The following is a 27,189-nucleotide window of genomic DNA, read 5'->3' on the forward strand; positions in this document are numbered from 1 at the left end:
AGAGACCGGGTACAGTGGGCCCGAGTCCAGCCCCCTCTCGTATCCCAGAGACCGGGTACAGTGGGCCCGAGTCCAGCCCCTCTCGTATCCCAGAGACCGGGTATAGTGGGCCCGAGTCCAGCCCCCTCTCGTATCCCAGAGACCGGGTACAGTGGGCCTGAGTCCAGCCCCCTCTCACACCCCAGAGACCGGGTACAGTGGGCCTGAGTCCAGCCCCCTCTCACACCCCAGAGACAGGGTATAGTGGACCCGAGTCCAGCCCCCTCTCACACTCCAACACCCCAACACCGAGTATAATGGGCCCGAGTCCAGCCCCCTCTCGTATCCCAGGGACCGGGTATAGTGGACCCGAGTCCAGCCCCCTCTCACACTCCAACACCCCAACACCGAGTATAATGGGCCCGAGTGCAGCCCCCTCTCACACTCCAACACCCCAACACCGAGTAGAGTGGGCCGAGGGCTGATCAAAATGGCAGAACTTTGGGGGAAGATTGTAGAAAATGGGAAAACAAACGGAATGGGGTGAAGACAAAGAAACACAAGTAAATCTCTTTTACTTGCCATTCAATACGGTCCTAACTTCACGACCCCTGCCTCTCCCCACGACCCCTATACCTCTTCAGAAAAACCTGGTATCAGCATCCGTGTCCACGAAGAATTTCATCTGGAACAAATCCCTCGTCTCCTGGGAATAGAAAACCAAGATCCCCTCAAAGAGTACCACGTCACCTATCATGTGAGGAGACCAAAACTGGACACTATTCCAAATGAAGCCTGACCAAGTGCAGAATATTCATCCATCCTCATGGACAGATCAGCTTATAATCTGTAACGCCTTCTCTTTCCCCAGGTGGCTTGCACTTGACATGTTCTCCGACACCAATTATACCAAACATACAACGGTAAGTATCTGTGTGTGCGTCTGTGTGTGTGTATGTGCATAACGTGTGAAGAGATTCTGTGTGTCTGTATAGTGTTTGTGTATTGTGTGTTGTGTTGTGCGAGTGATCTCCCAGCAGCACCCTCTGCCTGTCAGTCAACTTGCCTGTCCTGCAATACCCTTCACATCTTCATGTTGCCCCCGATCAAGCTGTTACCATTGTGACCCCACATTCACACTCAGATTCAGCAGCAGCAAACTGTTCCTTCAATTATAACCCGACCCTTCAGTTACCTGCTGTTCGATCAATTATTTCCTGATCCTTCAGTTACCTGCTGTTCCTTCAATTATCTCCCGACCCTTCAGTTACCTGCTGTTCTATCAATTATCTCCTGATCCATCTGTTACCTGCTGTTCCTTTAATTATCTCCTGATCCTTCAGTTACCTGCTGTTCCATCAATTATCTCCTGATCCTTCAGTTCCCTGCTGTTCCTTTAATTATTTCCTGATCCATCTGTTACCTGCTGTTCCTTCAATTATCTCCCGACCCTTCAGTTACCTGCTGTTCCATCAATTATTTCCTGATCCTTCAGTTACCTGCTGTTCCATCAATTATCACCTCTTCCTTCAGTTACCTGCTGTTCCTTCAATTATCACCTCTTCCTTCAGTTACCTGCTGTTCCTTCAATTATCTCCTGATCCTTCAGTTACCTGCTGTTCCTTCAATTATCTCCTGATCCTTCAGTTACCTGCTGTTCCTTCAATTATCTCCTGATCCTTCAGTTACCTGCTGTTCCTTCAATTATTTCCTGATCCTTCAGTTACCTGCTGTTCCTTCAATTATTTCCTGATCCTTCAGTTACCTGCTGTTCCTTCAATTATCTCCTGATCCTTCAGTTACCTGCTGTTCCTTCAATTATCTCCCGATCCTTCAGTTACCTGCAGTTCCTTCAATTATCTCCTGATCCATCTGTTACCTGCTGTTCCTTCAATTATTTCCTGATCCTTCAGTTACCTGCTGTTCCTTCAATTATCTCCTGATCCTTCAGTTACCTGCTGTTCCTTCAATTATCTCCTGATCCATCTGTTACCTGCTGTTCCTTTAATTATCTCCTGATCCTTCAGTTACCTGCTGTTCCATCAATTATCTCCTGATCCTTCAGTTCCCTGCTGTTCCTTCAATTATTTCCTGATCCTTCAGTTACCTGCTGTTCCATCAATTATTTCCTGATCCTTCAGTTACCTGCTGTTCCTTCAATTATCTCCTGATCCTTCAGTTCCCTGCTGTTCCTTTAATTATTTCCTGATCCTTCAGTTACCTGCTGTTCCATCAATTATTTCCTGATCCTTCAGTTACCTGCTGTTCATTCAATTATCTCCTGATCCTTCAGTTACCCACTGTTCCTTCAATTATCTCCTGATCCTTCAGTTACCTGCTGTTCCTTCAATTATCTCCTGATCCTTCAGTTACCTGCTGTTCCTTCAATTATCTCCTGATCCTTCAGTTACCTGCTGTTCCTTCAATTATCTCCTGATCCTTCAGTTACCTGCTGTTCCTTCAATTATCTCCTGATCCTTCAGTTACCTGCTGTTCCTTCAATTATCTCCCGATCCTTCAGTTACCTGCAGTTCCTTCAATTATCTCCTGATCCATCAGTTACCTGCTGTTCCTTCAATTATCTCCTGATCCTTCAGTTACCTGCTGTTCCTTCAATTATCTCCCGATCCTTCAGTTACCTGCTGTTCCTTCAATTATCTCCTGATCCTTCAGTTACCTGCTGTTCCTTCAATTATCTCCCGATCCTTCAGTTACCTGCTGTTCCTTCAATTATCTCCCGATCCTTCAGTTACCTGCTGTTCCATCAATTATCTCCTGATCCTTCAGTTACCTGCTGTTCCTTCAATTATCTCCTGATCCTTCAGTTACCTGCTGTTCCTTCAATTATCTCCTGATCCTTCAGTTACCTGCTGTTCCTTCAATTATCTCCCGATCCTTCAGTTACCTGCTGTTCCATCAATTATCTCCTGATCCTTCAGTTACCTGCTGTTCCTTCAATTATCTCCCGATCCTTCAGTTACCTGCTGTTCCATCAATTATCACCTGATCCTTCAGTTACCTGCTGTTCCTTCAATTATCACCTGATCCTTCAGTTACCTGCTGTTCCATCAATTATCTCCTGATCCTTCAGTTACCTGCTGTTCCTTTAATTATCTCCCGATCCTTCAGTTACCTGCTGTTCCATCAATTATCTCCTGATCCTTCAGTTACCTGCTGTTCCTTCAATGATCTCCTGATCCTTCAGTTACCTGCTGTTCCTTCAATTATCTCCTGATCCTTCAGTTACCTGCTGTTCCTTCAATTATCTCCTGATCCTTCAGTTACCTGCTGTTCCTTCAATTATCTCCCGATCCTTCAGTTACCTGCTGTTCCATCAATTATCTCCTGATCCTTCAGTTACCTGCTGTTCCTTCAATTATCACCTGATCCTTCAGTTACCTGCTGTTCCTTCAATTATCTCCCGATCCTTCAGTTACCTGCTGTTCCTTCAATTATCTCCCGATCCTTCAGTTACCTGCTGTTCCTTCAATTATCTCCTGATCCTTCAGTTACCTGCTGTTCCATCAATTATCTCCTGATCCTTCAGTTACCTGCTGTTCCTTCAATTATCACCTGATCCTTCAGTTACCTGCTGTTCCTTCAATTATCACCTGATCCTTCAGTTACCTGCTGTTCCTTCAATTATCTCCTGATCCTTCAGTTACCTGCTGTTCCTTCAATTATCTCCCGATCCTTCAGTTACCTGCTGTTCCATCAATTATCTCCTGATCCTTCAGTTACCTGCTGTTCCTTTAATTATCTCCTGATCCTTCAGTTACCTGCTGTTCCTTTAATTATCTCCTGATCCTTCAGTTACCTGCTGTTCCATCAATTATCTCCTGATCCTTCAGTTACCTGCTGTTCCTTTAATTATCTCCTGATCCTTCAGTTACCTGCTGTTCCTTTAATTATCTCCTGATCCTTCAGTTACCTGCTGTTCCTTTAATTATCTCCTGATCCTTCAGTTACCTGCTGTTCCTTTAATTATCTCCTGATCCTTCAGTTACCTGCTGTTCCTTCAATTATCACCTGATCCTTCAGTTACCTGCTGTTCCATCAATTATCTCCTGATCCTTCAGTTACCTGCTGTTCCTTTAATTATCACCTCTTCCTTCAGTTACCTGCTGTTCCTTTAATTATCTCCTGATCCTTCAGTTACCTGCTGTTCCTTTAATTATCTCCTGATCCTTCAGTTACCTGCTGTTCCTTCAATTATTTCCTGATCCTTCAGTTACCTGCTGTTCCTTCAATTATCTCCCGATCCTTCAGTTACCTGCTGTTCCATCAATTATCTCCTGATCCTTCAGTTACCTGCTGTTCCTTCAATTATCTCCCGATCCTTCAGTTACCTGCTGTTCCTTCAATTATCTCCTGATCCTTCAGTTACCTGCTGTTCCTTCAATTATCTCCCGATCCTTCAGTTACCTGCTGTTCCTTCAATTATCTCCCGATCCTTCAGTTACCTGCTGTTCCTTCAATTATCTCCTGATCCTTCAGTTACCTGCTGTTCCTTCAATTATCTCCCGATCCTTCAGTTACCTGCTGTTCCTTCAATTATCTCCCGATCCTTCAGTTACCTGCTGTTCCTTCAATTATCACCTGATCCTTCAGTTACCTGCTGTTCCTTCAATTATCTCCTGATCCTTCAGTTACCTGCTGTTCCTTCAATTATCTCCTGATCCTTCAGTTACCTGCTGTTCCTTCAATTATCTCCCGTTCCTTCAGTTACCTGCTGTTCCATCAATTATCTCCTGATCCTTCAGTTACCTGCTGTTCCTTCAATTATCTCCCGATCCTTCAGTTACCTGCTGTTCCTTCAATTATCTCCCGATCCTTCAGTTACCTGCTGTTCCTTCAATTATCTCCCGATCCTTCAGTTACCTGCTGTTCCTTCAATTATCTCCTGATCCTTCAGTTACCTGCTGTTCCATCAATTATCACCTCTTCCTTCAGTTACCTGCTGTTCCTTCAATTATTTCCTGATCCTTCAGTTACCTGCTGTTCCTTCAATTATCTCCTGATCCTTCAGTTACCTGCTGTTCCTTCAATTATCTCCCGATCCTTCAGTTACCTGCTGTTCCATCAATTATCTCCTGATCCTTCAGTTACCTGCTGTTCCTTCAATTATCTCCCGATCCTTCAGTTACCTGCTGTTCCTTCAATTATCTCCCGATCCTTCAGTTACCTGCTGTTCCTTCAATTATCTCCCGATCCTTCAGTTACCTGCTGTTCCTTCAATTATCTCCTGATCCTTCAGTTACCTGCTGTTCCATCAATTATCACCTGATCCTTCAGTTACCTGCTGTTCCTTCAATTATCACCTGATCCTTCAGTTACCTGCTGTTCCATCAATTATCTCCCGATCCTTCAGTTACCTGCTGTTCCATCAATTATCTCCTGATCCTTCAGTTACCTGCTGTTCCATCAATTATCACCTCTTCCTTCAGTTACCTGCTGTTCCTTCAATTATTTCCTGATCCTTCAGTTACCTGCTGTTCCTTCAATTATCACCTGATCCTTCAGTTACCTGCTGTTCCATCAATTATCTCCCGATCCTTCAGTTACCTGCTGTTCCATCAATTATCTCCCGATCCTTCAGTTACCTGCTGTTCCATCAATTATTTCCTGATCCTTCAGTTACCTGCTGTTCCTTCAATTATCTCCTGATCCTTCAGTTACCTGCTGTTCCATCAATTATCACCTGATCCTTCAGTTACCTGCTGTTCCTTCAATTATCTCCTGATCCATCTGTTACCTGCTGTTCCTTTAATTATTTCCTGATCCTTCAGTTCCCTGTTGTTCCTTTAATTATTTCCTGATCCTTCAGTTCCCTGCTGTTCCTTCAATTATTTCCTGATCCTTCAGTTACCTGCTGTTCCTTCAATTATCACCTGATCCTTCAGTTACCTGCTGTTCCTTCAATTATCTCCTGATCCATCTGTTACCTGCTGTTCCTTTAATTATTTCCTGATCCTTCAGTTCCCTGTTGTTCCTTTAATTATTTCCTGATCCTTCAGTTCCCTGCTGTTCCTTCAATTATTTCCTGATCCTTCAGTTACCTGCTGTTCCTTCAATTATCTCCTGATCCATCTGTTACCTGCTGTTCCTTTAATTATCTCCTGATCCTTCAGTTACCTGCTGTTCCATCAATTATCTCCTGATCCTTCAGTTCCCTGCTGTTCCTTTAATTATTTCCTGATCCTTCAGTTACCTGCTGTTCCATCAATTATCACCTCTTCCTTCAGTTACCTGCTGTTCCTTCAATTATTTCCTGATCCTTCAGTTACCTGCTGTTCCTTTAATTATTTCCTGATCCTTCAGTTACCTGCTGTTCCTTCAATTATCTCCTGATCCTTCAGTTACCTGCTGTTCCTTCAATTATCTCCCGATCCTTCAGTTACCTGCTGTTCCTTCAATTATCTCCTGATCCTTCAGTTACCTGCTGTTCCTTCAATTATCTCCTGATCCATCTGTTACCTGCTGTTCCTTTAATTATCTCCTGATCCTTCAGTTACCTGCTGTTCCATCAATTATCTCCTGATCCTTCAGTTCCCTGCTGTTCCTTCAATTATTTCCTGATCCTTCAGTTACCTGCTGTTCCATCAATTATTTCCTGATCCTTCAGTTACCTGCTGTTCCTTCAATTATCTCCTGATCCTTCAGTTCCCTGCTGTTCCTTTAATTATTTCCTGATCCTTCAGTTACCTGCTGTTCCATCAATTATTTCCTGATCCTTCAGTTACCTGCTGTTCATTCAATTATCTCCTGATCCTTCAGTTACCCACTGTTCCTTCAATTATCTCCTGATCCTTCAGTTACCTGCTGTTCCTTCAATTATCTCCTGATCCTTCAGTTACCTGCTGTTCCTTCAATTATCTCCTGATCCTTCAGTTACCTGCTGTTCCTTCAATTATCTCCTGATCCTTCAGTTACCTGCTGTTCCTTCAATTATCTCCTGATCCTTCAGTTACCCACTGTTCCTTCAATTATCTCCTGATCCTTCAGTTACCTGCTGTTCCTTCAATTATCTCCTGATCCTTCAGTTACCTGCTGTTCCTTCAATTATCTCCTGATCCTTCAGTTACCTGCTGTTCCTTCAATTATCTCCTGATCCTTCAGTTACCTGCTGTTCCTTCAATTATCTCCCGATCCTTCAGTTACCCACTGTTCCTTCAATTATCTCCTGATCCTTCAGTTACCTGCTGTTCCTTCAATTATCTCCTGATCCTTCAGTTACCTGCTGTTCCTTCAATTATCTCCCGATCCTTCAGTTACCTGCAGTTCCTTCAATTATCTCCTGATCCATCAGTTACCTGCTGTTCCTTCAATTATCTCCTGATCCTTCAGTTACCTGCTGTTCCATCAATTATCTCCTGATCCTTCAGTTACCTGCTGTTCCTTCAATTATCTCCCGATCCTTCGGTTACCTGCTGTTCCATCAATTATCTCCTGATCCTTCAGTTACCTGCTGTTCCTTCAATTATCTCCCGATCCTTCTGTTACCTGCTGTTCCATCAATTATCTCCTGATCCTTCAGTTACCTGCTGTTCCATCAATTATCTCCTGATCCTTCGGTTACCTGCTGTTCCTTCAATTATCTCCTGATCCTTCAGTTACCTGCTGTTCCATCAATTATCTCCTGATCCTTCAGTTACCTGCTGTTCCTTCAATTATCTCCCGATCCTTCGGTTACCTGCTGTTCCATCAATTATCTCCTGATCCTTCAGTTACCTGCTGTTCCTTCAATTATCTCCCGATCCTTCAGTTACCTGCTGTTCCATCAATTATCTCCTGATCCTTCAGTTACCTGCTGTTCCATCAATTATCACCTCTTCCTTCAGTTACCTGCTGTTCCTTCAATTATTTCCTGATCCTTCAGTTACCTGCTGTTCCTTCAATTATCACCTGATCCTTCAGTTACCTGCTGTTCCATCAATTATCTCCTAATCCTTCAGTTACCTGCTGTTCATTCAATTATCTCCTGATCCTTCAGTTACCTTCTGTTCCTTCAATTATCTCCCGATCCTTCAGTTACCTGCTGTTCCTTCAATTATTTCCTGATCCTTCAGTTACCTGCTGTTCCTTCAATTATCACCTGATCCTTCAGTTACCTGCTGTTCATTCAATTATCTCCTGATCCTTCAGTTACCTGCTGTTCCTTCAATTATCTCCTGATCCTTCAGTTACCTGCTGTTCCATCAATTATCTCCTGATCCTTCAGTTACCTGCTGTTCCTTCAATTATCTCCCGATCCTTCAGTTACCTGCAGTTCCTTCAATTATCTCCTGATCCATCTGTTACCTGATGTTCCTTCAATTATCTCCCGATCCTTCAGTTACCTGCTGTTCCTTCAATTATCTTCTGATCCTTCTGTTACTTGCTTTTCCTTCAATTATCTCCTGATCATTCTGTTACATAAGAACATAAGAAATGGGAGCAGGAGTAGGCCAATCGGCCCCTCGAGCCTGCTCCGCCATTCAATAAGATCATGGCTGATCTGATCCTAACCTCAAATCTAAAGAACACAAGAAGTAGGAGCAGGACCTGACCACTCAGCCCCTGGGCCCTCTCCGCCACCCACAGGGCCTTGACCGATCCGAACTCAGCTTCATGTCCAATTTCCTGCCCGCTCCCCGTAACCCCTAATTCCCTTTACTTCTAGGAAACCGTCTAATTCTGTTTTAAATTTATTTAATGTTGTTGCTTCCACAGCTTCCTGGGGCAGCAAATTCCACAGACCTACTACCCTCTGAGTGAAGAAGTTTCTCCTCATCTCAGTTTTGAAAGAGCAGCCTCTTATTCTAAGATTATGCCCCCTAGTTCTAGTTTCACCCATCTTTGGGAACATCCTTACCACATCCACCTGATCAAGACCCTTCACAATCTTATATGTTTCAATAAGATCGCCTCTCATTCTTCTGAACTCCAATAAGTAGAGTCCCAATCTACTCAACCCCTCCTCATATGTCCACCCCGTCATCCCCGGGATTAACCGAGTGAACCTTCTTTGTACTGCCTCGAGAGCAAGTATGTCTTTTCTTAAGTACGGACACCAAAACTGTATGCAGTATTCCAGGTGCGGTCTCACCAATACCTTATATAACTGCAGCAATACCTCTCTGTTTTTATATTCTATCCCCCTAGCAATAAAAGCCAACATTCCGTTGGCCTTCTTGATCGCCTGCTGCACCTGCATACTAACTTTTTGATTTTCTTGCACTAGGACCCCCACCCAGCCTGTCTATATCCCCTTGTAGGTTTTTTATGTCCTCCTCACTCTCTACTTTCCCTCCCATCTTTGTATCATCTGCAAACTTTGATATGTTACACTCGGTCCCCTCCTCCAAATCGTTAATAAAGATTGTAAAGAGTTGGGGACCCAGCACCGACCCCTGCGGAACACCACTGGCTACTGGTTGCCAGTCCGAGAATGAACCATTTATCCCAACTCTCTGCTTCCTGTTAGATAACCAATCCTCCACCCATGCCAGAATATTACCCCCAATCCAGTGATTCTTTATCTTGAGCAATAATCTTTTATGTGGCACCTTGTCGAATGCCTTCTGGAAGTCTAAATACACTACGTCCCCTTTATCCACCCTGTACGTTATGTCCTCAAAGAACTCAAGCAAATTTGTCGGACATGACTTCCCCTTCATAAAGCCATGCTGACTTTGTCCTATTAAATTATGTTTATCTAAATGTTCCGTTACTGTCTCCTTAATAATAGGCTCCAAAATTTTACCCATCACAGATGTTAGGCTAACTGGTTTATAATTTCCAGCCTTCTGCCTACTACCCTTTTTCAATAACGGTGTTACATTAGCAGTTTTCCAATCTGCCGGGACCTTTGCTGAGTCCAGAGAATTTTGGAAAATTATTACCAATCCCTACTGCCACTTCCCTCAAGACCCTAGGATGGAAGCCATCATGTCCAGGGGATTTCTCCGCCTTGAGTCCCATTAATTTACTGAGTACCAATTCCTTAGTGATTTTAATCGTATTTTGCTCCTCCCCCCCTAGAGCCCCCTATTTGTCCAGTGTTGGGATATTCTTAGTGTCCTCTACCGTAAAGACTGAAACAAAATATTTGTTCAGCAGTTTTGCCATCTCCATGTTTCCCACCATTAATTTCCCGGTCTCACCCTCTAAGGGACCTACGTTTGCCTTAGCCACCCTTTTTCTTTTTATATAACTGTCGAAACTCTTGCTATCTGTTTTTATATTTTTTGCTAATTTATTTTCATAACCTATCTTCCCTTTCTTAATCAATCCTTTAGTTACTTTTTGCTGTCTTTTGAAGACTTCCCAATCTTCTGTCCTCCCACTAAGTTTGGCTACCTTATATGTCCTTGTTTTTAGTCGGATACTATCCTTAATTTCTTTACTTAGCCACGGATGGCTGTCATTTCTTTTACACCCTTTTTTCCTCAGTGGAATATATATTTTTTGAAAGTTGTAAAATAACTTTTTTTCTATTCGTTCACGGGATGTGGGCGTCGCTGGCGAGGCCAGCATTTATTGCCCATCCCTAATTGCCCTCGAGAAGGTGGTGGTGAGCCGCCTTCTTGAACCGCTGCAGTCCGTGTGGTGAAGGTTCTCCCTCGGTGCTGTTAGGAAGGGAGTTCCAGGATTTTGACCCAGCGACAATGAAGGAACGGCGATATATTTCCAAGTCGGGATGGTGTGTGACTTGGAGGGGAACGTGCAGGTGGTGTTGTTCCCATGTGCCTGCTGCTCTTGTTCTTCTAGGTGGTAGAGGTCGCGGGTTTGGGAGGTGCTGTCGAAGAAGCCTTGGCGAGTTGCTGCAGTGCATCCTGTGGATGGTACACACTGCAGCCACAGTGCGCCGGTGGTGAAGGGAGTGAATGTTTAGTGTGGTGGATGGGGTGCCAATCAAGCGGGCTGCTTTATCTTGGATGGTGTCAAGCTTCTTGAGTGTTGTTGGAGCTGCACTCATCCAAGCAAGTGGAGAGTATTCCATCACACTCCTGACTTGTGCCTTGTAGATAGTGGAAAGGCTTTGAGGAGTTAGGAGGTGAGACACTCGCCGCAGAAAACCCAGCCTCTGACCTGCTCTCGTAGCCACAGTATTTATATGGCTGGTCCAGTTAAGTTTCTGGTCAATGGTGACCCCCAGGATGTTGATGGTGGGGGATTCGGTGATGGTAATGCCGTTGAATGTCAGGGGGAGGTGGTTAGACTCTCTCTTGTTGGAGATGGTCATTGCCTGGCACTTATCTGGCGCGAATGTTACTTGCCACTTATGAGCCCAAGCCTGGATGTTGTCCAGGTCTTGCTGCATGCAGGCTCGGACTGCTTCATTATTTGAGGGGTTGCGAATGGAACTGAACACTGTGCAGTCATCAGCGAACATCCCCATTTCTGACCTTATGATGGAGGGAAGGTCATTGATGAAGCAGCTGAAGATGGTTGGGCCTCGGATACTGCCCTGAGGAACTCCTGCAGCAATGTCCTGGGGCTGAGATGATTGGCCTTCAACAACCACTACCATCTTCCTTTGTGCTAGGTATGACTCCAGCCACTGGAGAGTTTTCCCCCTGATTCCCATTGACTTCATTTTACTAGGGCTCCTTGGTGCCACACTCGGTCAAATGCTGCCTTGATGTCAAGGGCAGTCACTCCTTAAATGAACACCACTGCTCATGTACCGTCTTACCCTTTAATCTATTTTCCCAGTCCACTTTAGTCAATTCCGCTCTCATACCATCATAGTCTCCTTTATTCAAGCTCAGTCCGCTTGTTTGAGAACCAACCTTCTCACCCTCTAATTGGATATGGAATTTAACCATGTTATGGTCACTCATTCCAAGGGGATCCTTAACTAGGACATATTAATTAATCCTGGCTCATTACACAGTACCAGGTCCAAGGTTGCCTGCCCCCTGTTCCTTCAATTATCTCCTGATCCTTCAGTTACCTGCTGTTCCTTCAATTATCTCCTGATCCTTCAGTTACCTGCTGTTCATTCAATTATCTCCTGATCCTTCAGTTACCTGCTGTTCCTTCAATTATCTCCTGATCCTTCAGTTACCTGCTGTTCCTTCAATTATCTCCTGATCCTTCAGTTACCTGCTGTTCATTCAATTATCTCCTGATCCTTCAGTTACCTGCTGTTCCTTCAATTATCTCCTGATCCTTCAGTTACCTGCTGTTCCTTCAATTATCTCCTGATCCTTCAGTTACCTGCTGTTCCATCAATTATTTCCTGATCCTTCAGTTACCTGCTGTTCCTTCAATTATCTCCTGATCCTTCAGTTACCTGCTGTTCCTTCAATTATCTCCTGATCCTTCAGTTACCTGCTGTTCATTCAATTATCTCCTGATCCTTCAGTTACCTGCTGTTCCTTCAATTATCTCCTGATCCTTCAGTTACCTGCTGTTCCTTCAATTATCACCTGATCCTTCAGTTACCTGCTGTTCATTCAATTATCTCCTGATCCTTCAGTTACCTGCTGTTCATTCAATTATCTCCTGATCCTTCAGTTACCTGCTGTTCCTTCAATTATCTCCTGATCCTTCAGTTACCTGCTGTTCCTTCAATTATCACCCGCTCCTCCAGATACCCTCTGATTCCACAGCGTCCCCCGATCCTACAGTTACTCCTCTGATCTTTCTTTTACACCAATCTTGCAGTTACTCCTTTGATCCTTCTATTACCCTTGATCCTTCAGTTACCCCCAATGTGGCACCAGTACTGGGACAGGAGGGAGCTGTACCATTGGGAGGTGTACCTCTTTGAAAGGGATATCAAAATTAACATCACGATTTACTTATATTAGAAGAAAAAGGGTTGTCAAGGGTTTGGACCAAGGTCCTAGGAGAAAGGATAAATGAGGTGGTAAAAAGGACTTTAAATTAATAAATGGGGGGGTTCTCAGTCAGAAACAATAGTAAAAATGATAGTTTAAAGATAAAAAACAAAAGGGATAAGAGCAGAGTTCAGGCCACAAACAGTGATAGAGATAGTCCAGGTGAAGGGAATACTAAAGTAACGAAAGTAGTTACTGCAGGAGTGACAAGAAAGGTGTTAAGTTGAATGGTGTGAGAAAGACAGCATCAGGGCAGAGTGAGTGGTCGGGATCTCTTGCCCAAATTAGAGTTTTATATACTAACCCAGGGAGTATAAGAAATAAATTGAGTAAATTAGAGGCTCAAATCCAGCTTAGAGGGTATGACATGGTGGCCATTACTGAGAGATGGCTACAAGCTGGTCATGATTGGGAGTTAGATATTTCAGGTTATAAGGCCCCCGATATTACCAGGGAGGTGGGATGGTGGGGGTCGGGTGGGGGGGAGTGCGACTGGGCACGTGGGTAACCTGTCCAGTAAAATCCGTCCGTTCCCTTGCGATCGCGGGTAAATTGAAGCCACTTACCGTGGCTTCCGGGTTTCCCGTCATCAACCTGCGCAGTGGGCGGACTGCGCACCCTCATCACAGGCTGTCAGCTGGAGGAGACCTATTTAAAGGGGCAGTCCTCCAATGCTGCTCCTGCAGCAAAGAAACAAAATTATAGAATGGAGCAGACCAGGGGAAAGGCTGCTCCAAGATTTAGCAATGCTTCACTCCAGGTCCTACTGGATGGGGTGAGGAGGAGGAGGGATATTTTCTCCCCGGCGGACGGGAGGAAGTGGCCTGCCTCTGACAACAAGAAGGCCTGGCTCGAGGTGGCAGAGGAGGTCACCAGCAGCAGCAACGTCTCCCGCACATGGATCCAGTGCAGGAAGCGCTTCAATGACCTAACTAGGTTAGTCAAAGTGAGTACATTTACTCATTCTCCTACACTCTGTCTTCCACATCACCGCCCCCACCCCACAACTCATTTCTGCACTGCCAACACTACTCTATCACATCACTCCTCACACCCACTCAAACCTCACCCTCAACTTACCTGCACTTACTCACCTCCCCAGTACTCATCCCACCACTACTACTCAACCCAATCCTCATACAATGTCATGGCTCTGTCTCATACTCACCCTCTGATGCATCTCTTTCACTGTCAGCCTCACCCAAACCAATGCATTCAGCAGTTGACCATGTCACCATCCCTCACTCACGCCTCTCTACTTTCTCCCTTTATAGGAGAAGAGAACACAGAATGCACGGGAGAGGGCAAAGACCAGAGGGGGGCCGCAACATCTGGTCGTCCTCACAGACGCGGAGCAGGAGGCTCTGGAACTAAGCCGCACCCTCGAGTGCCTGTCTGTCAGGGACGCTGAGACTGGCACCCGACAAACAGCTGGTGACAGAACTTTAACATTCAGCACTCACAATAGCAAATGATGTTAACATGTCTTGCCATCTTCAGCATCTCAACATCTGTCATCATGCTTAATATTGCCTTCTGTTCTCTTACAGGGCCTTCAGCGACTGCCATGACGGTGGAGGGCGATTCCTCAGAGGACCAGCTGGTCTCTGAGGGGGCACCGTCACATCTGAGCGAGCCATCCATCAGCGCAGAAACACACATCTCTGTGGGTCCCCGTCCTCACTTAGTTGGGGTCGCACATGGTGAGTCACCACATACATGTGAGCACGAGCAGACACTGGTGGCAGGGGAAGTTGTGGAGAGTCGCGTCAGTGGGAGCACTCTTCTCCAGGCTCTGCTCAGCTGGACACAGATGCTGAACCCTGGGGGCCATCCATGAAAAGGAGAATGATGGAGGGACAGCAGCACATTTGCGAGGTGCTGGAACAGGTGCCACGCGCACTCTCCACAATCGCGCAGAGGACGGAGGAGTCCAACTCCTGCATGAGTGGAATGGTGGCACAGGTACAGGAGGGAATCTCTGAGATACTGTCACAGAGACGTGAGGGCATCTCTGAGATAGTGTTGTGGGTAAGTGCGGGAATGTCTGCGATGGAGGGAAGGCTAGCCTCCATCGAGCTTCAAGCACGGCTCAACAATGAGTCCATTGAAGCCCTGACAACGGCCCTTTGGACTCAGGGTGAGCAACTTTCTGCCACCTTAAACAGGCAGGCAGATACACTAGCACTGGCCTTACAAGGCTTCACAAAAGTCCTCCAAACTGTCGTCCAGCAGGGTGGTAGGAATGATGTAGGTCTAGCCCAGGAGAAGGATGATGGTGAAAGGGGACATGGAAGTGGGGATGCTACTCAAAGCGTCCCCACGTCTCACCCAATGCCCCCCTCTCAACCAGTACCCGCAATGCTGTCCCCTCTCCAGGTGCAGGTGGAGCAGTCTTTGGAGGGGCCCTCAGGGGCTCCAAAACCCAGAGGGCGTAGGCCCAAAGCATCTAATAGGTCAGGGCATGAACAAGAGCATCCTGCCTCTACCTCTGCTGCAGCCACAGGGGAAGCACCACGTAGGAGTACTCGTAAGCGTAATGTGAAGGATTTGTGATCACGAAGGGGATGCACGCGGATGTTTGACAGTTTGTCATGTTTTTTATTTATATTTGATTTTTGTTAATGGCACATTAAATATTATTATTGTCACCACTACTGCCACGTCTTGGCCATTCTTGATTGGCTTGTGTAATAAGTCCCTTTCATGAGATTCACCATGAACACTCACACTTGATGCCACCCACTGGGTCACCCTACAGTGGGTGTATGTGTAGTTGCACGACTATTTTGTGCAGGTGCCTGTTGCACAGCACTGTGTTGTTGAGCTCCACGTGGCGGAGGTGGACGGCGTGCCTGGCGAGGCTGGTGATGTTGCTCGTCCTCGGATGAAGTGATGAATGCAGCTATGGCGCCCCCCATCCTGACGGTGTGAGTTTGAGGGGGTCCGCAAAGTAGGTAAATGTATTTGCACAGCAGAGTTTAGGGTAAAAATTAAGCATTTTGAGTGGAAAGACAAAGATGTTGCAGCCAAACCTTTGTCTGAAGTGACAGAGTGCCCTACTACAATAAATGAGGTTTTCCCCCCACCTGTCAAATAATGCTTTGAATCTCCCACTGGCTGCTGGCTGAAACACGTCTGCTCCAACAGGGAATGTTTCCCACAGCACGGGAAACACGCTGAGGATCCTTCAAAATTGCGCCCCTGACAAAATCTCCACTCAATGAGGTCTGCCAAATACCTCAAGTATCTAACTATCTAAAGTAGCATCCCGCCAGCTTTAATTGCCGGTGGGAGTCCCGCATTCGGGAGCTGTGCGCACACCAGAATGCGTCACTGGGCAACCCGGAAGTCAGCGGGTTGGAGCCGGTCTCCAAACCCGCCCCGGGATTCTGCCATTTTAGGAGCCCCCCCTGCCCCCCAACGCACCCGCTCGACCATCCGAAAATCAGCCCCAAGGTCTTTAGAAAGGATAGGGAAACTGAAAGAAGAGGAGAGGTAGCCTTATTGATTAAAGATATTATTACAACATTAGTAAGAGAGGATATAGGCAAGGGAAAGTAATCAGCAGAGACTCTATGGTTAGAATTGAGGAATAAGAGAGGACTTAAAAATGTAATGGGAGTTGTCTACAGGCCTCCTGATAGCAGCAATGAAATGGCAGAATGTATTAATTCAGAGATTAGAGAGGCTTGTAGCAAAAGCAGAGTTGTTTTAATGGGAGGCTTTAATTTTCATATAGATTGGGAAGAGCAGAGTAGATCAAATCAGAAAGGCAGTGAATTTCTTGAGTGCATTCAAGATAGTTTTCTGGAGCAATATATTCTAGAACCAACAAGGAGGTAGCGCAGGCCATACTAGGTTTAGTCATGAGTAATGAACCAGACCTAGTTAATAATCTAACAGTAAGAAAACATTTATTTAACATTGATCATAATATGATCAAATTCAATGTTAGGTTTGAAGAGGAGAAACGTAACAGTTAGTAAGATTCTACATTTTGGTGAGACTAACTTTAACAGGATGAGACAGAGACTGACGACAGCAAACTGGTCAAAACTGTTATCGGGTAAAACTAAAGATGAACAGTGGGAGGCGTTCAAAAAGAATTTAGTTTAATACAGGACCAGTATATACCCCTAAGGGGCAAGAGCTCTACTTATCAAATAAAACAGCCATGGTCGCCAAAAGAAGTGAGAGATGACATAAAACTAAAGGAAAGAGCGTACAAAAGTGCAAATAGTGTAGATCCAGGGGACTGGGAGAGAGATAAAGAACAACAAAGGAAGACAAAAAAAGATAGTAAGAGCTGCAAAAAGGGACTATGAAAAGAAGTTGCAAGGGATATCAAGATTAAAACAAAAAGTTTTTACAATTATATTCGAAGAAAAAGGGTGGTCAAGGGTAATGTGGGCCCTTTAAAAACAGATGCGGGTAATATTGCAAATGAAAATAAGGAAGTGGCAGACATGTTGAATAATCACTTTGGGACAGTCTTCACAGTAGAGGAAGAAGAGGATAATATACCTGACATTCCACGGAAACCAATAATGAATCAAGGATTGGAACTCACTAAAGTTAACGTAAGCAAGAAAACAGTTTTAGAAAGTATAACGGGACTAAAGACTGACAAATCCCCAGGACCTGATGGTTTCCACCCCAGGGTTTTAAAGGAAGTAGGTGAGGAAATTGGAGATACTTCAGCCATAATCTTCCAAAGCTCTCTCGATTCAGGAATTGTCCCTTTAGATTGCAAATGTAACTCCATTATTTAAGAAAGGTGAGAGAGAAAAGCCAGGAAATTTGATAAGGTTCCACATAAGAGAATGTTAGCTAAAATTAAAGGTCATCAAATTGAAGGCAAATTATTGACCTGGTTAGGATATTGGTTAGGCGGTAGAAGATAGAGAGTAGGGATAATGGGTATGTATTCGAATTGGAAGGAAGTGACTAGTGGTGTCCCGCAAAGATCTGTGCTGGGCCCTCAACTAGTCACTATATTTATTAATGACTTAGATAACACAATAGAAAGCCATATATCCAAGTTTGCTGATGACACAAAGATTGATGGCATAGTAAGTAGTGTAGATGGGAGCATAAAATTACAAAGAGACATTGATAAAGTGAGTGGGCAAAACTGTGGCAGATGGATTTCAACGCAGACAAGTGTGAGGTGATTCATTTTGGACCAAAAAAGGATCGATCCAAGTATTTTTAAAATGGCGAGAAGCTATGGAGGTCCATAGACACAGATCACTAAAATGTAGTAGTCAGGTGCAAAAAATAATCAAAAAGGCTAATGGAATGTTAGCCTTTATAATTAGAGGGCTAGAATATAAAGGGGAGGAAGTTTTGCTACAGCTATACAAAACCCTGGTTAGACCACATCGGGAGTACTGTGTACAGTTCTGGGCACCGCACCTTAGAAAGGATATATTGGCCTTGGTAGGAGTGCAGCACAGGTTCACCAGAATGTCACCAGGGCTCCAAGGGTTAGATTATGAGGTGAGATTACATAAACCAGGCTTGTATCCCCTGGAATATAGAAGGTTAAAGGGTGATTTGATTGAGGTTTTTAGATTTTGAAAGGAATTGATAGGATAGGTAGAGAGAAATGTTTTCCACTAGTGGGGAAGTTTAGGACAAGGGGAAATAACCTTAAAATCATAGCCAGATCATTCAGGAGAGAAGTTAGGAAACACTTCTTCACGCAAAGGGTGGTGGAAGTGTGGAACTCTCTCCCACAAAAAGCAGGAGATGTTAGCTCAATGAATAATTTTAAATCTGAGATGGATGGAGTTTTGCTAACCAAGGGTATTAGGGATATGGTACCAAGGTGGGTGGATGGAGTTAGGATATAAATCAGCCATGATCTCATTGAATAGCGGAACAGGCTCGAGGAGCTGAATGGCCTACTCCTGTTCCTATGTTCCTAATCCTTCTATTACCCCCAATCCTTCTGTTACCCCCATCCTTCTGTTACCCCCATCCTTCTGTTACCCCCATCCTTCTGTTACCCCCATCCTTCTGTTACCCCCAATCCTTCTGTTACCCCCATCCTTCTGTTACCCCCATCCTTCTGTTACCCCCATCCTTCTGTTACCCCCAATCCTTCTATTACTCCCAATCCTTCTGTTACCCTGATCCTTCTGTTACCCTGATCCTTTAGTTAACCTGATCCTTTAGTTAACCTGATCCTTCGATTACCCTGAACCTTCTATTGCTCCCCATCCTTCTATTACTCGATCCTTCAGTTACCCCTAATCCTTCAATTACCCTAATCTTTCTATTACTCCCAATCCTTCTATTACTCCCGATCCTTCAGTTACCCCGATCCTTCAGTTACCCCGATCCTTCAGTTACCCCGATCCTTCAGTTACCCCGATCCTTCAGTTACCCCGATCCTTCAGTTACCCCGATCCTTCAGTTACCCTGATTCCTCTATTACCTTAATCTTTCTTTGCCCTCAATCCTTCTATTATTCCCAATTCTTCAGTTATTCCTGATTCTTCTATTGCCCTCATTCATTCTATTACTCCAGATCCTTCAGTTACCCTGAACTTCTATTACCCTGATCCTTCTATCCCCCTGAATCCTTCTATTACTCCCAATCCTTCAATTAACCTGATCCTTCCATTCCTTTCAATCCTTCTATTACCCTGATCCTTCAGTTCTTCCCGGTTCTTCTATCGCCCTCAATCCTCTATTACTCCCGATCCTTCAGTTACTCTGATCCTTCTATTAACCTGATCCTTCTATTCCTTTCAATCCTTCTATTACCCTGATCCTTCAGTTACTCCCGATCCTTCTATTGGCCCTCAATCCTTCTATTACTCCCAATAGTTCAGTTACCCTGATACTTCTATTACCCTAATCTTTCTTTGCCCTCAATCCTCCTATCACTCCCGATTCTTCAGTTACTCCCGATCCTTCTATTTCCCTCAATCATTCTATTACTCCCAATCCTCCAGTTACCCTGATCCTTCCATTAAACTGATCCTTCTATTCCCTTCAATCCTTCTATTACCCTGATCCTTCAATTAATCCCGATTCTTCTATTGCCCTTAATCCTTCTATTACTCCTGATCCTTCAGTTATCCTGATCCTTCTATTGCTCTCAATCCTTCGATTACTCCCAATTCTTCAGTTACTCCCGATCCTTAGAGTCATAGAGTTATACAGCACGGATAGAGGCCCTTCGGCCCATCGTGTCCGCGCCAGCCATCAGCCCTGTCTACTCTAATCCCATATTCCAGCATTTGGTCCGTAGCCTTGTATGCTATGGCATTTCAAGTGCTCATCCAAATGCTTCTTGAATGTTGTGAGGGTTCCTGCCTCCACAACCCTTTCGGGCAGTGAGTTCCAGACTCCAACCACCCTCTGGGTGAAAAAGTTCTTTCTCAAATCCCCTCTAAACCTCCCGCCTTTTACCTTGAATCTATGTCCCCTTGTTATAGAACCCTCAACGAAGGGAAAAAGCTCCTTAGTATCCATCCTATCTGTGCCCCTCATAATTTTGTACACCTCAATCATGTCCCCCCTCAGCCTCCTCTGCTCCAAGGAAAACAAACCCAATCTTCCCAGTCTCTCTTCATAGCTGAAGCGCTCCAGCCCTGGTAACATCCTGGTGAATCTCCTCTGCACCCTCTCCAAAGCGATCACATCCTTCCTGTAGTGTGGCGACCAGAACTGCACACAGTACTCCAGCTGTGGCCTAACCAGTGTTTTATACAGCTCCATCATAACCTCCTTGCTCTTATATTCTATGCCTCGGCTAATAAAGGCAAGTATCCCATATGCCTTCTTTACCACCTTATCTACCTGTTCCGCCGCCTTCAGGGATCTGTGAACTTGCACACCAAGATCCCTCTGACCCTCTGTCTTGCCTAGGGTCCTCCCATTCATTGTGTATTCCCTTGCCTTGTTAGTCCCTCCAAAGTGCATCACCTCGCACTTTTCCGGGTTAAATTCCATTTGCCACTGTTCCGCCCATCTGACCAACCCATCTATATCGTCCTGCAGACTGAGGCTATCCTCCTCGCTATTTACCACCCTACCAATTTTTGTATCATCAGCGAACTTACTGATCATACCTTTTACATTCATATCCAAGTCATTAATGTAGACCACAAACAGCAAGGGACCCAGCACCGATCCCTGTGGTACCCCACTGGCCACAGGCTTCCAGTCACAAAAACAACCTTCGACCATCACCCTCTGCCTTCTGCCACTAAGCCAGTTTTGTATCCAAAGTGCCAAGGCACCCTGGATTCCATGGGCTCGTACCTTCTTGACCAGTCTCCTGTGGGGGACTTTATCGAAGGCCTTACTGAAATCCATGTATACCACATCCACTGCGTTACCCTCATCCACACGCCTAGTCACCCCCTCAAAAAATTCAATCAAATTAGTCAGACATGATCTTCCCTTGACAAAGCCAGGTTGACTATCCCTGATTAATCCTTGCTTTTCCAAGTGGAGACTAATTTTGTCCTTCAGAATTTTTTCCAATAATTTTCCTACCACTGATGTTAGGCTCACTGGCCTGTAGTTCCCCGGTTTTTCCCTACTCCCCTTCTTGAATAATGGTATTACATTAGCGGTTCTCCAGTCCTCTGGCACATCCCCTGTGGCCAGAGAGGTTCTGAATATATGTGTCAGAGCCCCCGCAATCTCCTCCTTTGCCTCACACAGTAGCCTGGGATACATTTCGTCCGGGCCTGGGGATTTATCCATTTTTAGGCCTGCTAAAACCGCCAATACCTCCTCCCGCTCGATGTTAATTTGTTCGAGTATATCACAGTCCCCCTGCCGTATTTCTATGTCTACGTCGTCCTTCTCCATAGTGAAAACAGATGCAAAAAATTCATTTAGAACCCCTCCTACATCTGCCGGCTCCACACACAGATTGCCATTTTTGTCCCTAATGGGCCCTATTTTTCCCTAGTCATCCTCTTACCCTTAATATACTTATAAAACATCTTAGGATTTTCCTTTATTTTGCTCGCCAGTGTTATTTCATGGCCCCTCCTTGATCTCCTAATTTCTTTTTTAAGTATCCCCCTGCACTTTTTGTACTCCTCTAGGGCTTCCTCCGTCTTTAGCCTTTTGTATCTGCCAAAAGCCCTCCTTTTTTTCCTAATCCATTCTCGTATATCCCCTGACATCCAAGGTTCCCTGGAGTTCTTGGAACCACCCTTGACCTTTACGGGAACATGTTGCCATTGTATGGTCTCAATCTCCCTTCTGAAAGACTCCCATTGCTCCGATGCGGATTTTCCTACAAGCAGCTGATCCCAGTCCATTTTGGCCAGATCCTGCCTTATCCTATTAAAATCGGCCTTCCCCCAATTTAGAACCTTTATTTCCGGCCCCTCCCTGTCCTTTTCCATGACCACCTTAAATCTCACCGAATTATGGTCACTGTCACCAAAGTGCTCACCTACTAGCACTTCTTCCACTTGGCCGGCCACATTCCCTAGAATTAGGTCCAGTACCGCCCCCTCTCTTGTAGGACTTTCTACATGCTGGCTCAAAAAGCTCTCCTGGATGCACGTTAAGAATTTTGTACCCTCTAAGCCTTTTACACTCTGAGTATCCCAGTTAATATTGGGGAAGTTGAAATCCCCCACTATTATTACCCTATTATTTGCACAATTTTCTGAGATTTGCCTACATATCTGTTCCTCTATCTCCCCCTGACTGTTTGAGGGCCTATAGTACACTCCCATCAAAGTGCTTGCCCCCTTTTTGTTTTTAAGCTCCACCCATATGGCCTCATTAGAGGAACCTGCTAATATATCATCCCTCCTTATGGCAGTAATTGATTCTTTAATTAATATTGCGACCCCCCCTCCTCTTATACCTCCCCCTCTGTCTCGCCTGAAGATTCTGTACCCCGGAATATTGAGCTGCCAGTCTGCCCCTCCCTCAACCATGTCTCTGTGACAGCAACAATATCATACTCCCATGTGTTTATCAACACCTTCAGTTCATCCACCTTATTCGCAAGACTCCTTGCATTAAAATAGATGCCATCCAGCCTTGCCCTCACATATTTGCCCTGTCTTCCAAGCTGACTTGTTTTTTTCTCTATATTTGGCTGCACATCACCCCCTATTGTAGCTCCACTCTGTATCCCATCCCCCTGCCAAGTTAGTTTAAACCCCCCCCCAACAGTGCTAGCAAACCTCCCCGCAAGGATATTTGCCCTCAATCATTCTATTACTCTGAATCCATCAGTTACCCTGATCCTTCTTTTACCCTGATCCTTCAGTTACTCTCAATTCTTCTATTGCCCTCAATCCTTCTATTACTCCTGAATCTTCTATGACCCTGATCCTTTGATTGTCCTGATTCTTCTATTACCCTAAATCTTCTATCACCCCGATCCTTCAGTTTACTTCCAATCCTTCTATTAGACCATAAGACCATAAGATATAGGTGCAGGAGTAGGCCATTTGGCCCCTCGAGCCTGCTCCGCCATTTAATGAGATCATGGCTGATCTGATTTTTACCTCAACTCCACTTTCCCGCCCGATCCCCATATCCTTTGACTTCCTTGCTGATCAAAAATTTGTCTAACTCAGCCTTGAATGTGTTCAATGACTCAGCCTCCACAGCTTTTTGGGGTAAAGAATTCCAAATATTCACGACCCTCTGGGAGAAGAAATTCCTCCTCATTTCTGTCTTAAATGGGCGACCCCTTATTCTGAGACTATGCCCCCTAGTTTTAGATTCCCCCATGAGGGGTAACATCCTCTCAGCATCTACCCTATCGAGTCCCCTCAGAATCTTGTATGTTTCAATAAGATCTCCTCTCATTCTTCTAAACTCCAATGAGTATAGACCCAACCTGTTCAATCTTTCCTCATAAGACAACCCTTCCATACCAGGAATCAACCTAGTGAACCTTCTCTGAACTGCCTCCAATGCAAGTATGTCCTTCCTTAAATACGGGCACCAGAACTATACGCAGTACTCCAGGTGTGGTCTCACCAGCACCCTGTACAATTGTAGCATGACTTCCCTCCTTTTATACTCTATGCCCCTAGAAATAAAGGGCAATATTCCGTTTGCCTTCCGGATTACCTGCTGCACCTGTACGTTGACTGTTTGAGTTTCATGTACGATGACACCCAGATCCCTCTGTACCGCAGCATTTTGTAGTATTTCTCCATTAAAATAATATTTTGCTTTTTTATTTTTCCTCCCAAAGTGGATGACTTCACATTTTCCCACATTATATTCCATCTGCCAAATTTTTGCCCATTCGCTTAACCCTGTCAATATCCCTTTGCAGACACTTTGTGTCCTCACTGCCCTATTCTTGGGTATAGGGACTAAAATATCGAAGTTTGCGGAAAGTACAAACCTTGACAATGTAATAAAGAGTAAGGAGGATGGTAGCAGACTTCAGGAGGACATAGACAGACTGGTGAAATGGGCAGAATCATGGCAGATGAAATTTAATGAGGATATGTGTGCATGATGCACTTTGGGAGGAACAACATAGAGAGGCAATATAATCTAAATGGTACTAGTTTGAGGGGGTTGCAAGAGAAGAGGGACCTGGGGGGGCATATTCACAAATCTTTGAAGGTGGCAGAGCAAGTTGGTAAGGTGGTTAAGAAAGTGTGTGGGATACTTGGCTTTGTAAATAGGGGCATTGAATACAAAAACAAGGAAGTCATGCGAAACCTTTACAAATCATTGGTTAGGCCTCAGCTGAAGTATTGTGTATAATTCTGGGCACCACACTTTGGGAAGGATATCAAAGCCTTGGAGAGGGTACAGAGGAGGTTTACCAGGATGATACCAGGGATGAGGGACTCCAGCTATGTGGAGAGATTGGAGAAGCTGGGATTGTTCTCCTTGGAGCAGAGAAGGTTAAGGGGAGACCAAATAGACGTATTCAAAATTATGAAGGGTTTTGTTAGAGCAAATAGGGAGAAAATGTTTCCTCTGGCAAGTGGGTCAGTAACCAGAGGTCACAGATTTAATATAATTGGCAAAAGAACCAGAGGGGAAATGAGGAGAAATGTTTTCACACAGAGGGTTGTTAAGATCTGGAACGCACTCCCTGAAAGGATGGTGGAAGCAGATTCTATAGGAACTTTCAAAAAGTAATTGTACGTGTACTTGAAGAAGACTAATTTGCAGGGTTATGGGGAAAAAGCTGGACTAAATTGGACAGCTCTTTTAAAGAGCAGGCACAGGCATGAAGGGCCGAATGGCCTTCTCCTGTGCTGTAAGATTCTATTGATTCTACTCAGATCCTTCAATTACCCTGGTCCTTCTATTACTCCCAATCCTTCAGTTACCCTGATCCTTCTATTGCCCACAATCCTTCAGGTTACCCCTGATCCTTCAGTTACCCCGATCTTTATATTGCCCTCAATCCTTCTATTACCCTAATCCCTCTATTACCACAATCCTTCTAAAATCCCCAATCCTTCTATTACTCCTGATCCTTTGTTTACCCTCAATCATTCAGTTACTCCAATCCTTCAATTACCTTGATCCTGGTGTTACCCTCAATCCTTCTATTACTCTCGATCCTTCAGTTGCACCCCCCCAATTCTTCAGTTGCCCTGATCCTTATATTGCCCTTAATCCTTCTATTACTCCAGATTCCTCAGTACCCTGATCTTTCATTTATCCTGATCTTTCATTTATCCTGATCCTTCCATTAGCCTGATCCTTTTATTACCTCGATCCTTCTATTACTTCCGATCCTTCCATTGCCCTCCATCCTTCTATTACTCCCGCTCTTTCAGTTACCCCAATCCTTCAGTTACCCCAATCCTTCAGTTACCCCCGATCCTTCATTGCCCTGATCCTTCTATTATTCCCGATCCTTCAGTTACTCTGATAGTTCTATTGGCCACAATCCTTCATTCACCCCGATCCTTCAGTTACTCTGATAGTTCTATTGGCCACAATCCTTCATTCACCCCGATCCTTCAGTTTCCCCCAGTGCTTCAGTTACCCCCGATCCTCCATTTCCCCCATCCTTCAGTTACCCTGATCATTCTATTGCCCTTAATCATTCTATTATTCCTGATCCCTCTATTACCTCATGGGCATTGAGTGAAGTAATGGAAACCCGACTCCAGCAAAAGTCAGTGCCTTCAGGAAGGGTGGGAGAAAATTGGGGGAGAATTGGAAAATTGAAGTTTTTGTGAGCCGATTTTTACAGGGTGCATGCGGGTCAGTCTCAGAAACATGCTCTTTAATCAGTTTGAACAGTTTGGGATATCCCAGGGAGCAGACACTGGCTGGGATGTCCCTGTGTGGCTCCAAGCATGGAGTGTCATTATAACCATTGCTCTTCTGCCTGCACAGGTCTCTGAGCATGTGGTCAGCATCCAGCACCAGGCCTCTGATAACAAACAGCCATCTCGGTTCCAGGTCCGCGGCTCCTCAGCTGGGGGGCCCAAAGGGAGTGAGACCACTTGAAGTACAAAGTCCAGCTGCTGATGGATTTACACCCATACTGAAGACCGAAGTAAAACCCAAGCCAGACACAACTGCAGAGTCAGGTACTGTTGCTGTGATTCACAGAGGGAAGAAAAGGAGGAGAACCAGACATTGGGCAAGAGAACAGGGAGCTGCGATTGGTGCAGGAGGGGACGACAGGGCTGGGAAGAGGTGCGGCTGGGCAGAATGAGGCTAGAGGATGTTTGGAATGGGTGTGGTAACTAAGGTAGGGTGAACCTGCTACTATTTGCTCCCGCAGCTCGTTTTACCTGTCTGACCATTCAGTTCACGTAGCTGCAGGTGATGCAGTGCATGTGGCAGTGAGCTAGCTGAGGTGGCCGCTACAAAAAGTCATAATAAGAATGAAACCGACAGACCACCCAGCATCGGACCACTAGGCACCGGACACGACAAAGACAAACAAAGCCCAGTCGACCCTGCAAAGTCCTCCTCACTAACATATGGGGACCTGTACCAAAATTGGGAGAGCTGTCCCACAGACTAGTCCAGCAATAGTCTGACATAGCCATACTCACAGAATCATACCTTTCAGCCAACGTCCCAGACTCCTCCATTACCATCCCCGTCCCACCGGCAGGACAGACCCACCAGAGGTGGCGGCACAGTGGTATACAGTCAGGAGGGAGTGTCCCTGCGAGTCCTCAACATTGACTTCGGACTCCAGGAAGTTAGTTTTTTCCAGTTATTGATCTGTGATCTGTTTAGTTTTTTTAAACGTCTCTATCTAATATACTTTTCATAGCCGAGAGTATCTGAGAGTTGGGGAGAAGACTCCTCTGCTTAAGATATTGATCAGTGATCTGATTAGGAATTAGGTTTTTCTCAGTTATTGATCAGTGATCTGATTAAACAGTTTGTTTTTTCCAGTTATTGA

General features: G+C 45.0%; 1 protein-coding gene across 1 annotated transcript in view; it reads left to right on the forward strand.

Moving 5' to 3' along the window:
* Positions 1-27,189, forward strand: part of LOC137309256 (uncharacterized) — a 65,718-nt gene that overhangs the window by 24,879 nt on the left and 13,650 nt on the right. The window contains exons 7-8 of the mRNA XM_067977517.1: positions 851-902; positions 26,160-26,356. Coding sequence (XP_067833618.1) covers positions 851-902; positions 26,160-26,356 — 249 coding nt within the window. The remainder of the gene's footprint in view (positions 1-850; positions 903-26,159; positions 26,357-27,189) is intronic.

Source organism: Heptranchias perlo, unplaced genomic scaffold (assembly GCF_035084215.1).
Source record: "Heptranchias perlo isolate sHepPer1 unplaced genomic scaffold, sHepPer1.hap1 HAP1_SCAFFOLD_156, whole genome shotgun sequence".
Lineage (NCBI taxonomy): Eukaryota > Metazoa > Chordata > Chondrichthyes > Hexanchiformes > Hexanchidae > Heptranchias > Heptranchias perlo.